The sequence below is a fragment of the Podarcis raffonei genome, chromosome 5 (assembly GCF_027172205.1).
Source record: "Podarcis raffonei isolate rPodRaf1 chromosome 5, rPodRaf1.pri, whole genome shotgun sequence".
Lineage (NCBI taxonomy): Eukaryota > Metazoa > Chordata > Lepidosauria > Squamata > Lacertidae > Podarcis > Podarcis raffonei.
This window is the reverse complement of record NC_070606.1, coordinates 62,020,005-62,034,383: the sequence shown is the minus strand read 5'-3', so window position 1 is coordinate 62,034,383 and position 14,379 is coordinate 62,020,005. Positions and strand designations below refer to the sequence as shown.

At 41.3% G+C, this 14,379-nt stretch overlaps 1 protein-coding gene across 9 annotated transcripts; it reads right to left on the bottom strand.

The window, feature by feature from the left end:
• Positions 1–288: 288 nt before the first annotated feature.
• Positions 289–13,814, bottom strand: IWS1 (interacts with SUPT6H, CTD assembly factor 1). 9 transcript variants are annotated; one of them, XM_053389633.1, is made up of 15 exons: positions 13,690–13,761; positions 12,631–12,682; positions 11,414–11,529; positions 9,875–10,718; positions 8,009–8,201; positions 7,756–7,813; positions 7,372–7,466; positions 6,684–6,834; positions 5,592–5,674; positions 5,270–5,399; positions 4,685–4,802; positions 3,684–3,795; positions 3,359–3,415; positions 3,091–3,202; positions 289–695 (listed from the first exon to the last, which is right to left on the bottom strand). In XM_053389633.1, exons 2-15 carry the CDS (start codon positions 12,632–12,634, stop codon positions 564–566), a joined length of 2,205 nt encoding a protein of 734 aa, XP_053245608.1. In that variant the 5' UTR covers positions 12,635–12,682; positions 13,690–13,761; the 3' UTR covers positions 289–563. The 9 variants fall into 9 exon arrangements, with proteins under 9 accessions (XP_053245608.1, XP_053245607.1, XP_053245609.1 ...); XM_053389632.1 differs by lacking the exon at positions 13,690–13,761 and adding an exon at positions 13,521–13,683; XM_053389628.1 differs by lacking the exons at positions 12,631–12,682; positions 13,690–13,761 and adding exons at positions 2,385–2,545; positions 13,521–13,683 and having other exon boundaries at positions 589–695.
• Between the last annotated feature and the right edge of the window lie 565 nt (positions 13,815–14,379).

The following is a 14,379-nucleotide window of genomic DNA, read 5'->3' as shown; positions in this document are numbered from 1 at the left end:
TCCTTCTTTGGAGGTCTTTAAGCAGAGGCTTGACAACCATATGTCAGGAGTGCTCTGATGGTGTTTCCTGCTTGGCAGGGGGTTGGACTCGATGGCCCTTGTGGTCTATTCCAACTCTATGATTCTATTGTAACTAAGTCAGTCACTAGACATGTGTATATAACAACGGCAGGCTGTGTATTTGTATAAAAAAAATACTGTAGTCACACCTATCAATCTGCAGGATTCAGCAGCTTGTGCTGAACCTTCTAAATATACATTCATTGCACCAAGCACCACACAGCCCCACACATCAGAAAGATTTTAATGTCTGAGGTCTGTAGCAATACAAGCTTTCATCTGTACAAAGGACACGAGAGACCAGGTTAAATACAATCATAATGAACAACATCCAGGGTTCACAACCCTCCGCCAACATGTATTACTACCATCTGAACCAACAATCTGAAGATACACTTTAAAAACACACCCAGAGTTCATTTTTAAAAATGTAGACATCTTTCCAAGAGTCTGTAGGTGCACTTCTCACAGCAGAATTCAGAAAATATCCTTCCTGGATGGAGTCACAATGGCATTTTATTGCCTTCAATGCTGATTTTCACAGCATGGGACGTTCTGCTTTTTTTCCTGATGTCTGTGAACTTCCGCATCTGTTTGTCCAAGCGGCTGACCCCTTTCTTGGAGCTTGCCTGGAACTTAAAAGAAAACTTAGGCTTACTTTTATGAAGAGGCAGGAATTCCAGATTTGCTTTTTTCAAAGAGGACAAAACATGCACACCAAACTCGTCCAGCAACTGCAGTCCTTCTATACAGAAGCTGATAAAGCCACAGGAGATTCCAACAGCATATTTTCAAACCAAGACTGTAACAGGGATATGCACTCTCTATTCCAGGCTCTGCCAACCTGGTGCCCTCCAGATGTTTTGAACTATAACTACCGTCAGCCCCTGTAACTACCCATTAACCCAGGAGTCAGCAAACTTTCAGCAGGGGGCCGGTCCACTGTCCCTCAGACCTTGTGGGGGGCTGAACTATATTTTTTTGGGGGGAGAATGAATTCCTATGCCCCACAAATAACCCAGAGATGCATTTTAAATAAAAGGACACATTCTACTCTTGTAAAAACACGCTGATTCCTGGACCATCCGCGGGCTGGATTTAGAAGGCGATTGGGCTGGATCCGGCCCCTGGGCCTTAGTTTGCCTACCCATGCTTGAACATACCTGAAAGAAATATACTTCCATGTTTAGGACAACCAGGAAAGGTTGAGCCCCAGCATCCATTTTTTAAAAAGCAACGATTACAATGTGAACTCAGCAACTCTCCCATTTTATGCCATCTGTTATTTATTTATACAAACATATATATCTAACTTTTGCCCTCCAAAAAAGTATTTCTCAAAATGGCTTACAAAATCTAAAAATAACCATCTATCATTATTGCTATGGCATCCATCTCTCTAAACATTTCTCTCCAAATATTAAAGTTTGATTATTTCTGTAGCATATTTCAGAATGCTACACACTTTACGGTTCTTCTCTTATCTTATAGGCAATAATGTCTTGCAGGTAGTAATAGACAGCATTCTGTCCAATGTCACGAAGTCAGTGATCAGGATTTCCTAGAAAATACTGAAGTGTAATTTTCAGTTTGCATCAGAAAATTATCTGATGCCCTGGTTTGAAATACAACTAGTTAGCTGGATACTGCCCACTGTATTTGCAATTTCCCATTCACTGTTGCTAATAAGCTTATGAAACAGAAAGTTTTTCACCCCAGATAGCTGACCACAGTCACTTTCAAATTTAACTAATGAAAACTAGTTGATCAGCTTTCCCCATTTATTATATGGACTCTCTGAAAGTCAGCAAGTACACTTCATGTTTCTCCTATCTACGTGCATTAAAACAGCAATGCAAGTTTACACAATTTGTCATCTTCATATCCCAAAGTAGTCTAATTGTACTATATGCACACTTAAATTAGATATTCATGCTTCAACTTGCGGAGACAAACTCATCACCAGTTCACTAGAGAACTGTATTGAAATTATCTTAGGTATCCCTAGGGAAGATTAGTCATGCTTTAAAATGTGATGGGACTTTGTACCCTTTGAGTAATTTTTTAATGCTCGCTCAATTTTTTTTGCTGGAGGGGGGCTTATGATCTTTGACGACATGATTTCCCTATTTTAGTAGATCATGCAGTTGTGGAAACTTAAATTAGCACACTAAAGCTGTTTTTCCTGACTTGCTCTGTGAATCACAGTGCCAGAAGGATAAAGTTTCCTAGGCTATAGTTAGTAGAGACATGCTGCTTTGTCTGACAGTGCACACTGGCAACAGCTAAAGCACATGCATTGTTCAAACATCCTTTCTGGATACCTCTCAGACCTGGGATAAGCAGAATTACAGGGCTATAAGGGCATCCTGTTGCCTTCAATGCTGAATTTGACAGCTCGATGTACTTTGCTGAGTCGTTTCTGTTCAGCAAACTTCCTCTTGTGTTTTTCCAACCGACTAATACCTTTCTTAACAGTCCCGGGCTAGAAACAACATCTCAGTCAAAGGACTAACAATTAATAAGAATAGAAAATTTCAATACATTTAAACAACTGCTCTCTTCCTTTGTCTAAGTTTGCAAATAAACAACATGGACTTTATCCAGTGCCATGTTGTAAAATACTGGAGGATGGAAACCTACTGACTTCATAATCCTCAGGCTATTAGGGGGAAAAGTAGTGCAGAAAAATATTGTGGGTTGAAGTAAAGGATTGTATTGAGGAAGATTGTTTCTCACTACTGGGTCCAAGACTACACATAACCAGATCAATATAGAACTGCTGGTTCTTACTACCAGGAACAATGAATGTTCAACTCTTTCCAGTGGTATTTTGAGACACTAAACTATTTTGGATAGATTTTTATATAGTGTCTTTGGACAGGATAGTGACTTAAGGCATATGCAATATATATGAATGGAAAGCAACAGTGAGGATAGGCTCAACTGATTTCCATAATATCTAAACTAGAACTGGTCTGGGCACAATGTTGCAGAAGAAACTTATTTCCTTTCTTCTCAATCACTTACCCTAGAAGATTCCATTTCCACATTCCACTTGGGTCTGACCACATAATCCTTGTTGGAGGGCATTGGAACTCTCGCACGAGCACAAAATCCTGGATCGCCAGGCCTTAGAGCTCTGAAGAAATAAGACAAGAGATGTTGCTAAGTAACGTAAGATTGCTATTAGCATCTCTTCTCTCAAATTATTCTCTACTCATCTCCCTGCTCCACCCAACATAAAGCACAAAGCTTCTCTAGAGATACTAAAATGGCAAAAAAAGAAAAGACTTACTTTTCCTCCCCTGTTAATACTTTCTCCAAGTCCCTGCGGGGTGTTTGACCACCAGAGCTGTAAAGACAAAGAGATTTTGTTTTGCGGGAGAATTATTATCATCACAATCACCATCACCATTTCTCTCACACAAAGAGAGATAATTTAGTAAGTATTTATAAACGAATAGGTATTCATAAAATTCAGTAAAAATAAACGGAATACTAATAAAAGCAAGACTCTCGACCAGCTAAGATGCCAGACACTCCAGGGAATGGAGTCCAGACTGTGAAAGAAAATCAGCCCATGCTATAAAGTTAGCAGTGCAGAATATTGCTCAAGATACCTGCTCAACCGCCTTCGCTGTGGCATCTGCTCCAGATCCCTCTGTTCCCTTTCTTCTCTGGTCATTCCCTTGTAGTTTGATGTTAGACCAAAAATAGGCCGAGACCACTCATCTGTTGTTTTTAAAATAAAAAGTGAATGTACAGACAGCAGCACTACACATATATACTGCACCTGCTAGGAGTTCCTACTATCCAACAGGCGATTTTGCCTTACTGCTCACTATTTAACACAGATACTGAGCCTATTTAAGATATACAGGGTGGGTGAATGGCTTCTCTATCTTTGTTTAGCCTACAAACTCCAGAATTCTGGTTTCTATTTTCAAGCAGTGTTTCTAGACCTAGTGACTGTGGCTAAATTTGGAGGGGGGGGGAGTATGCACCGTATCTGCAGTTTAACATCCACCCTGTTCATCAATATACTTAAGATGTTAGTTCAAATTAACAGTCTAAAATGTAGCCTGAAGAAACAGGAACTTTAAGTTAGCATTTAAACAGGTATGGGGAACTTGTGGCCCTCCAGATGGACTACAGCTCTCATCATGTCTGACCCCTGACTATTCTGGCTGTGGCTGAGTTTGGGGGGCCAAAGTTTCTTCATCATACCATATTTAAAGATATGACACTATCAGCAAAAATGATAGACTGGAACAGATAATAATATATACATTTTTAACACTTGTTGCTGTCAAGCCCCTTGTACTTAATTTGGCTTAAGTCTAATTTAGTTAGGACAAAAGTTACATTAAAGTCATACCTATCTCCCTTAACTGCAATATACTATTAATGAAGAAATGAAAGATTAGGAATCTCGGAGATATACAAGCTTTGAAAAATAAATATAGCCTTCATACAGCACCATAGACAGTCTTGTATAAGGTTGAAGGTTTTTGTAGCACATACACACTTAACAGGGAGGCGAGATGCTGGCGGTGAACTGCAAATGTTGAAGTATGAGACGGCTGTGCAGTGCATCTCCTGAAAGCCCATGTTTACTTACTAATTAGCTTCCCTGCCATGTCCTTGTTGGGTCGTGACTCCTTAGGGTGTTTGTAGAGATACATCACTGCTCGTCCAATCCCACTGTGCTTTAAGGTCTCTTGGCTTACACTAGGCAACTGAAGACATATACACACAGAGGAAACCATCACCTACTAAACCTTGAGAATTGAAGACTGCATTCTGTACATAGGATGCAAACATTTCAGCAAAGTGGACTTAAATACCTGCAAACTTTTTTTAAATATTAAGAAAGAGTGGGACGAGTTTCCCAGGTAAACTTGAGAATTTCAGTCTACTGGGAATATTTCAGTACTGCTTCAGCTTTCTCTGGTCCTTCTTAACTGCTTTTATGGAACATTGGTTTTATACCTTTTAGAGCAGCTTCATTTTAAAACTGGTTTTAGAATGAAAACAGGTCTGTGGACACTTGGATGCTATTGTTGCAGTGCCATTCATCTTCCTGATATGTACAAATACCTTCCTCATATGGGACTATTCATCCATCCCCTCTCAAAAACTTGTCACAAAGGCAAAGAACTGAATCAGTAATGCTGATTCTACAAGCTAGGTATTAGAAACTAACCTCTTGCAGAATCTTCAGAAGCTCCTCACGAATTTTCAGTGCTGGTAGACTCCGGTCTGGTAGTGGTGAAAGCCACTCTTTGATGGCAGACATCACACCACTGTCAATGAAAGTTTCTTTCAGGTCCTGCCTGGAAATTCAAATTGAAATCTATCAGAAGCAGGAATGGGAATACCTTTTGGCAATTCATCAACCACACAAACATCCCTGTTCTAAAACCAATACAAGAGACATTCTAACATGGAAATAGTAGCCCTAGAAACACATCAAGTTCCCTCTTTCCCATCATGTGGAAAAATAATTTAGATGAGCTTTTACTCACTTTTTAAGGTGCATAACAACAATTGGCAGCAAAGTTAACTTTTTTAGTGCTGGTTTCTTCTGTGTATTCAGCTGCCTATCCTCCTGCAGGAAGTTATAGATGTAATTAAAAAATAAGCAGAAAAAAGCAGAACACTCAAAATCCCAGTTCAGAAGACTTGTAAAGCAGCCTGATTATTCTCCTCTAGCAGAATAACTAGGAAGAAGCAAACCAAGGAAGTAATTTCATTTGTATAAAATTCGCTGGCCTTTTTGGTGCCATGGCCTTAAATAAAATCTTAGAGATTATACTCATGCACGCATGTTACAGTGGAGTCTTGAAAACAGTATGGTTGTTTGGTTACAATGCACAGTCCAGACACCTTATTTTGCTGCAGTTGTTTCATGACAGAGGTGTCAGGTTTTCCTCATTTTCACAACACAAAGACAACATATCTGCATTTGTGTAAGACATAGCGCATAACAATTGTGTGCACAACTTCACTGCCCTCCTGCTGCATCTTGGGGTGGGGGAAAGGTGTCTATTAATTACTAGCTTGCAGGGCGCTGGCTACTCAGCTTCTGTTCTGGATAGTGCCTTGCTACTGCAGTCTCCTCCTATGCCCTAGATCTATTCTTCAACTTTGTGATGACATTAGCTTGTTGTCAGACAGCTATTACCTCTCTAATGCTCAAAATCCCCATTTCTTGCTACCATTCCCAGTCTTATCCACCTGTAATTATTTGTATGGAATATTTGTGCAACACTGATGTGCTTCCACCAATTGGCTGCTCCCACTGCCATCACCTAATCATCCCACTCTTACACGGGCTATTTCTGCACTGAATGAGGGCATTTCTGCCAGTTGGCTGCTGTGTTGCCATTGCCTCCACCTGCCTCTCTGCCACTGTGACTGTGAGATGCGGACAATGCTCTGCAAGCAGCATTATGGTGCTTTGTACATAAGAAGTGCTTTCAATATTTGCAGATGAAAACTTCAGCATTTAGAAACATTCGGCTCAAATTGTTCATTGCCACTCCTACAAAAGGAATTGCTTCCCATAACCTAGAGTTTCTTTTGAGTGAATTGAGCCTTGAATGCAAGGAACGTACCTCTGCTGCTTCATTCATCTTCACGATCATAGCGCTGACTACATCGTCAGCATCGCTAATGAATGTCCCACCATCACGGTTGCGCCGGCGTTTGCCACTCATGCTCTTTTTCCGTTGTAACATCATGTCAAAATCTGACATGAAGTCCATGCTGTAATGCAGAAGGTTTCAATGAAGTCAGATTGGAACTAGCCACCCTGTAGCCTTATAAGTGTACGTATCAATTAAAACAGCATCGACACAAGCACTTTATCTGCTTGGAAGCATTACAGTTGTACCTTGGTTGTCTAACGCCTTGGTGCTCATATGTTTCAGCTTCTGAAAGATTGAACCCGGAAGTGAGTGTTCTGGTTTTCGAAAGTTTTTTTGGAAGCTGAACATCTGAACTCTGATAAGAATGAGAGCTGCTCCTTATCCTAATGCAGTCTCTTCTTTGAAGCTTTATGTGAAGACATTTCAAAGCAACAGCCTACAAGTGGTGTTGAAATCTCTGTGTCTAATCTAGTACAGAAGGCTACTTTGAGAATAATATGGGGTGCAGGCATGGGGGACAATGTATGTTCTCAAGCTTCCTAGGGGAATGGCAGGATATAAATGTAATAAAATACAAAAAATATATAAATATTTTAAGGCAAATATGTATACAAATCAAATCTGGTTTCTTGTAACAATCACAATAAACACTTACTGCTTTCCTCTTTTTATATTGTCATCAGAGTCTGAATCGTCAGCTGCTCCTTTCCTTTCTCCTTTCTCTTCCTCCAAATCTTCCTGGTTAAATCCCTTTAGTTACAAAGACAATACAAGTCAATGCATCCAAATACAGCTCTGCCACAACGCACATATAAGCCTTTTAATAGTTCTCAAAATTCCTATTACGATTTAATCCAGGCTGCTCTTTCCAAGGATGTCTACATTGCATCCAACACATAGTAGGGCTGATGAAGTGGTGAAATTTAATTCAGTAACAATAGAATACAAGGTCTACTAAATGGATATAGACAAGGAAGCCTTAAAAAAAGGTGGGAGGATGGGCAAGACAAGGAAAAAAACATGTTCTCAACATACTTACTGTAAATTCTTCCTCCTCTTCATCTCCAGATTCTCCAAATATATCTGCAATAAGGTTTCTGCAAGAAAAATATGCTATTTGTTTTTCTTATTAATTCCCTATAGCCTTGTTCACTTCAGTTCTAACAGAACTGAGAACTCCAGCAACTGCATTCCTCTTCCCCACCCAGTTTATCAACTTTGTTCCATGTAGCATACATGTCCCATCCACTGCTGACCCAAGTGTATCATTCTGTTACTTGACAGACACTTACTCTTGCTCATTTCCTGACTCACTGTCACTCCCAAAAAGATCCTTCTCTTCTTTCTTCTTTCCATCATCAGCCTTGTCACCTTCATCCTCGCTATCGGATTCTAGAGGTTTCTTTTGCTTCTCGTATTTCTCTGATGCAGCATCACTATCAGATTCTTCACCATCTGAGATTATGCGGCTTTTTTTTACAGCTGCTAACATAGGTGGACAAAGTAAGAAGTGCATCAATAACTGAGCCAAAAACAGTCAACACTTGCAGAGGGGAAAGTCTCCTTCACTTATCATTCAAAGAAGTTGTTAGTAGTCAACAACCTCAACTTTGCAAAATAATAATAATAATAATCATATAATAAGCCTGTGGCTAAACATACCATCATACATGTACTGTACTGCAAATCTCTTACTTAGCGGTCACAATAATTTTATAAAGCAATTATCTGTTTCCTCTAGAACTTGGTTTTGGACTCGATCAGCTTCCAATTACACTTCAGAGAGCCTATCTTAAGACCCATGTACCACCAATAACATGGAATCAATAACCTAATATACAGTTTCCTGGATAAAGGCACAATCAATCACAGCTCTTAAAATACTGCCAGAATCAAACACCAAAAGAAAACTTGCACGCTCGATTTTGGTGCCTCCTCCCTGCTAGACTAGCACAGCAAACCAAACCTCTGATTCACTGTACTAGAGGGGGTTTGGATGGGGCAGAGGTGTCCCTCTGTTCATCCCTGCTGATGAGGAGCCCCAATCTGTCCACCCCAAAGGGCAATAGCCAGCAAAAGCTCGTGAAATGGGGCTGTTCAGATGCAGATCTAGCACATGGTCCCAGTGGGTGCTGAGCCAGCGCTGTTCCTGTCATGTGACTGTAGTAGGCCTGATTCTGAACCTCTTTGCTGCACCAGCCTGGGAAGCAATTTCCACTCTCAGTTCTTGATCCAATTAGGTAAAAAGGAAAGAAGGTGGAAGCTTCAGGTGCCAAAACTGGATCAAGGTCTGCTTGGTAAACTGACATAGATTAATTATTTTGGGAAAGTCCTCCAAATTAAGTTCTAATGTAAATAGACACATATTACTTACTTCTGGATATTTTGTGAAAATTGCTGTTTCTGGTATCAGCTTCTTTCCTTCCCTTTTTTAATCATTTTGCAATTTATTGCTATGACTTTGGGCTAATGTAAACGTTACAGCACACGTAGTATATAGTCCCACCCATTTTCCCCATATATTTGTCTGATTTAGTATGAATGTCATTATCAGAAATCCAGTTTGAATCCAAAATCCTGCCAAGGCTGGAATATCACTTCTGTAGCAGTGACTCTGAAAGGGACATGACATGAAATCCCTTGCAGGGAAACTGTACAGGTCCATGGGGGCACTCATCTATTTTCCGCACACAATGTCCCTGAGAGGGTAGCATGTCATCATGTCCCAGGGGCATTTTGTTCAAAGGCACATTGTGAATTGTGTATATTGTACTGTCCTTGCTGGGGTTTTTAATTAACTTTTAAAATAAAAAACATATTTTAAAGGCAGACTTCGGATCACAGTGTAAAATTTAGCAACATTTTATAATATATATTTTAGGGCAAATTAACTGCAATATAAATGGGAGAGAATGAACTCAGGAGCTAAGACATACACCAAGTGGCATGGACTAGAGATAAACTCAGCCAGCCATCCTTAAGCTATTTCACATATGCATATTCATCACTTGGAGGACCAATGATGCAAGTGGTGACTGCAGGTGTGAATGAGCCATCAGAGAACAAGCACCACCTTTTCAACGAAGTCCACTCATGCATTCTTTAGGGATTCAACCAGTACTGAATAATCAAGGGGTCTAAAATTAGTATTTCCTTACGTGTTTTTTCATCATCCTCACTATCAGAGAGGACAGTAGCTTTCCTCTTTGTCAATTTTTCCTCTTCTTTCCCTTCTTCCTCATCACTGTCTACTAGCTTCTGTTTTTTAGGACTGTCTTCTTCCTCGCTGTCAGAGTCCTGAAGCCTTTTTCCTAGTTGCTCATTGTCTGAAAGCTGAGCACCATTCTCTGTTTCCTCCTCCTCCTCCTCCTCTTTATGTTCTTTGTTGCTATCACCGGTCTCTATTTCTGGTTTGTTTCTGGTAATATCTTCAGTTTCAGAGTCACTGGGCTGAACCTTTGGCTCCTCATTTTCAGAGTCACTGGCAAGAGGTTTTGGAGCTACTTCATTCTCTGAATCACTATCATGCGATTTTTGATGCTCTTCATTTTCTGAGTCGCTGGCTGGACGTTTCTGTGGCTCCTCATTTTCTAGGTCACTCGTATGATCTTTGTGTGATTCTTCATTTTCAGAATCACTGGCCAAGGGCTTCTGGGGTTCCTCATTTTCAGAATCACTGGCCAAGGGCTTCTGGGGCTCCTCATTTTCAGAATCACTACCATGGCCTTTAGGAGGCTCCTCAGTCTCAGAATCACTGGCCTGGTTATTTACAGCATCTTCATTCTCAGAGTCACTGGCATGGTGAACTGGGCGATCCTCATTATCAGAATCACTGTCTTTACCTCTATGAGTCCCTTCATTTTCTGAGTCACTGACATTATCATTTGGAGCATCCTCGTTTTCGGAATCACTGTGTTTCTGCCTTGGAGTATCTTCGTTTTCGGAGTCTGTCATGGGGTGTTCTGTAGTTTGTCTGTTATCTTCTCCATCACTAAGTTCATTCTGGAAAAAACAAGTAATTCCAGGAAAGCCACAAAAAGGCAAATTAAAGATGAAAAAAAGCTTGAATGTAACTATGAAAAACATTTTTAAGGTGACGGAAACAGTTCACATGTCTGTTTTTCAATCTGGCTTCTCTTCCAACAAACCAATTTCTTTTTCTATTTTACAATACCTGTGTTAATGACCATTTTAAAAAATGTATTAGAAGCACCACTACATTACATGGTACGATGCAAATAAATGCATTTCAGGGATTTGTGCAAAATTGTCAGGTTGTTTTTTATTTATTTATTTATTACATATTTCATTTTCTTGATAATTTTATTGGAAAAATCTGTGAACACTTGCAAAAAAAAGTGGTGTCCTTTGTTTCCTACCAAAGCAAAGTGTTGTATTAAATAGTGTGAAGTAACCATCCCTCAGTGCAAGGATTTACACTTGCACAACAGGATTTCTCCCTACCATTCTCCTCCTTCTGTTCTGGGGGTTCCTCTAACCTCTGGAGCAGATTTGAGAATGGAAGAGGGAGCACGAGGGGGGAGGAATTCCCGTTGCACAAGTAGCAATCCTTGCACTGACAGGATGAGAAAGCTGGATACCACCCAATGTATTTAGGGCTGTTTCAAACATTTATTAAGAAATGTGTTCTTCCTATGCATAAGAACCAGGATTTACTGAAACTCTTTCACAACTACCTCTGAATGTTGTCCTATGCTTCCATTCTCTGATCCAGAGTGCTGTTCATTTCCATTCTCTTCCATGTCTGATCCTGAATCACGTTCATCCTGCACTGGTGTTGCTCCACCATCATCTGTAACATGATACTTGTTTTTAGATCAGAATGAAGCTTAACGAAAACTATATATACGTGCAAACAATGTCACAATTTGTGAGGTATTGTTCAAATACAAAAAAGCTAGCATCAGGTAACATTAGGATGGCCAGTATGAAGCCAAAGTCTCTATGAAGTTAGCAACAAATTGGACAATCTCAGAGGCTGCTACTATTATTTTTATATTCACCATACTCTTAGCTTTTAAGGTGGCAAACAACCTAAGACAGAACTGATTAACCTTCCTATTGCAGACATTTTTTAAAAAAAGATGAATACAGAATTAAAAAGACTCAAAGCAAAATCAACAAGTGGTGACTGCTTTCAGAAAAGGAGTCCCAAACCTAAAAGCCCTGCTGGATTAGGCCAAAGGTCCGCCTAATCCAACATCCTTTTCTCACAGCAGCCAACCGGATGTCTCTTGGAAACCCACAAGCAGCACCTAAGTGTAACAGCACATATTCTACTTGTAATTCCTAGTAACTGGTATTCAGTCGCACACTCTCCAAAAGCGGAGGCACAACACATCCATCCTAGTTAGAAGCCACTGACAGTCTTAGCCTTTCATGATATACGTAACCACACTGTCTCCAATATGTTTCAATATCATCTAACACACTTGTTTTAGACCAGGCATAGGCAAACTCAGCCCTCCAGATGTTTTTGAGACTACAATTCCCATAATCCCAGACCACTGGTCCTGTTAGCTAGGGATGATGGGAGTTGTAGTACCAAAACATCGGAAGGGCCAAGTTTGCCTATGCCTGTTTTAGCCTATAGAGATAAACATTGCTTTAAAAGAACTTGTCTAGGGAAGCACATTCCCATTTTCTGAAATATCAAGGATCGCTTTGGGTTTCAGCATCTGAGGGCTGATTCAGTCTACATTTTGTGCTTGGGTATAAGTGCTCTGATAAAAATAAACAAGACCTCTGATCGTATGTGATGCCCATATTCCTTTAAAACACAGAGGCTAGGACTCAATCAATATGTGGCAAACCATATATATATATATATATATATATATATATATATATATATGAATGAAAGGATGCTCTTTGTACTTCATTAAAGACTTACGCATTTTGTATTCTGCTAGCCGTGCCTAAGCACAAATCAATTTTCGATATCGCTGTAAAACAAGGATGCAAGTCGAAGACAGGAGAAATTGCTAAGAGCCTTCAGTTTCTGCAGGGAGCAACTTATGGCTTACAAAATCATTTTGTGGAACCCATACACTATACCAACTAACTGGAGATAGTGAGCTGAAGACCAACCAAATCATCCAGAAAGATGCAAGGTTAACAAAGTGCACATGGATCAAGCACTGCGGAAACCGACTGAGTGTTTTTTTGCCCACTGACAGGATAAGCAATGGAGGGAGCAGCAAGAAAACTGCTAGCGGGCTGAAACAAGTACATTTCGCTCTCTCAGCCTAGCCAGTATCCACGAAGGGCAAGCCTAAGTTTCACACAACTAAAAGAAGCGGTCCAGGTCTAAAGGTGATCTTGGCTTCCTCCTGTTTGGCTCAATTTGGAGGGGCATGTATGTAACTTGGAAGCAGAAATTCCACTAAAACGCAATCCAAATCAGATGCAGGCAGCCGAAATATTTGTGAGCGCGTTTATCAGCACCAGGTCTATTGGTGCAAGACTGTGACGAGACGATAAGGACTCAGCTATGAGCAAAACACAAATATACTGCATGGAAGTTAAGGGCCGTAGGCTACGTGCTGTACGGGTCCCAGGCTATGCTGCGTGTGCGCACACACACACGCGAGTTTTTATCATGAAAAGGCACGACAAAAAAGGGGTGAGTGAGAGCAGAGTAGCATCGCCTTTGTGAGTCCCCGACCAGCACCCTGCTTGCCCCAGTGGGCGCCCGTTCCCCGGCCCCCTATCCCCCTGCCACTCAGTCTTTCATCCACTTAAGGCAAGCTGAGCACAACCTCCCCGCTCCTCCGACTGTACCTGACGGTTCCCCACCGTAATACTCCGTCTCCATAGCCCCGCCTCCCACTACTACAGGGCGACCAGCGGAGGGGGCGGGGCTCCGAGCTTGGCGGCGAGCACCGCAGAAACCGGGACGCGGTGGGGGGTTTGAGGGGGGGAGAAGGAAGGAAGGAAGGGGGAAAATCACCTTCCAGTTTCTAAGCCGGAAGCAACAGTACCCACGACCTTCCCATCCGCCCCCGCGCGGAGCCTAGGAACTTCCGCAGCCGCGAAATGGCGTCACCCTCCCTGGAATCCGGAAGCTCTTGCGCGTGCGCGGCTTGCTGGTCTGAGGACCTATCGCTGTGACGTGAAGGAGGGAAGGCGTTCCGTCCTGCCGTTTGCCTGAGCCGTAGACAGAAAAAAGAAGAGTAGTGCAGCACACTGTCTGGAGAGCGAACTTCTCGGTTATTTCCCGTACCCACCCAGCACCCGCGTAATGAAGAAATAAGGAGCAACAAATAAACCGCTGCTCTTTCGAACTCAGGTCTTATTCGTGTGGAAAGAAAACGTTGGCTTTAAAAATATTTGGCTTTTCATCCCATATTTACTCCCAATGATGTCGAGATATTTATCTTCCCAGCAGCCCTGCGAGGTAGTTTAGGCGAAGAGACGCCGTGACTGGCCCAAGTAAACGGCATGGCCCGAGTGGGGATTTGAACTTGCCACTGGTACTCACTTCTGAAACTTTTTAAAGTCCGTATATCGAAGGCGGCTAGGAAAAGGCGGCTTACAGCAGCCCTGCAGTGACAATAATTGCCAGTTAGGTTAAGGCTGGTTGGATTTTTTTTTTTTTAGCCCAAGCTCTCCTATACAAAGCATCCCTCAGGTTGCAGCA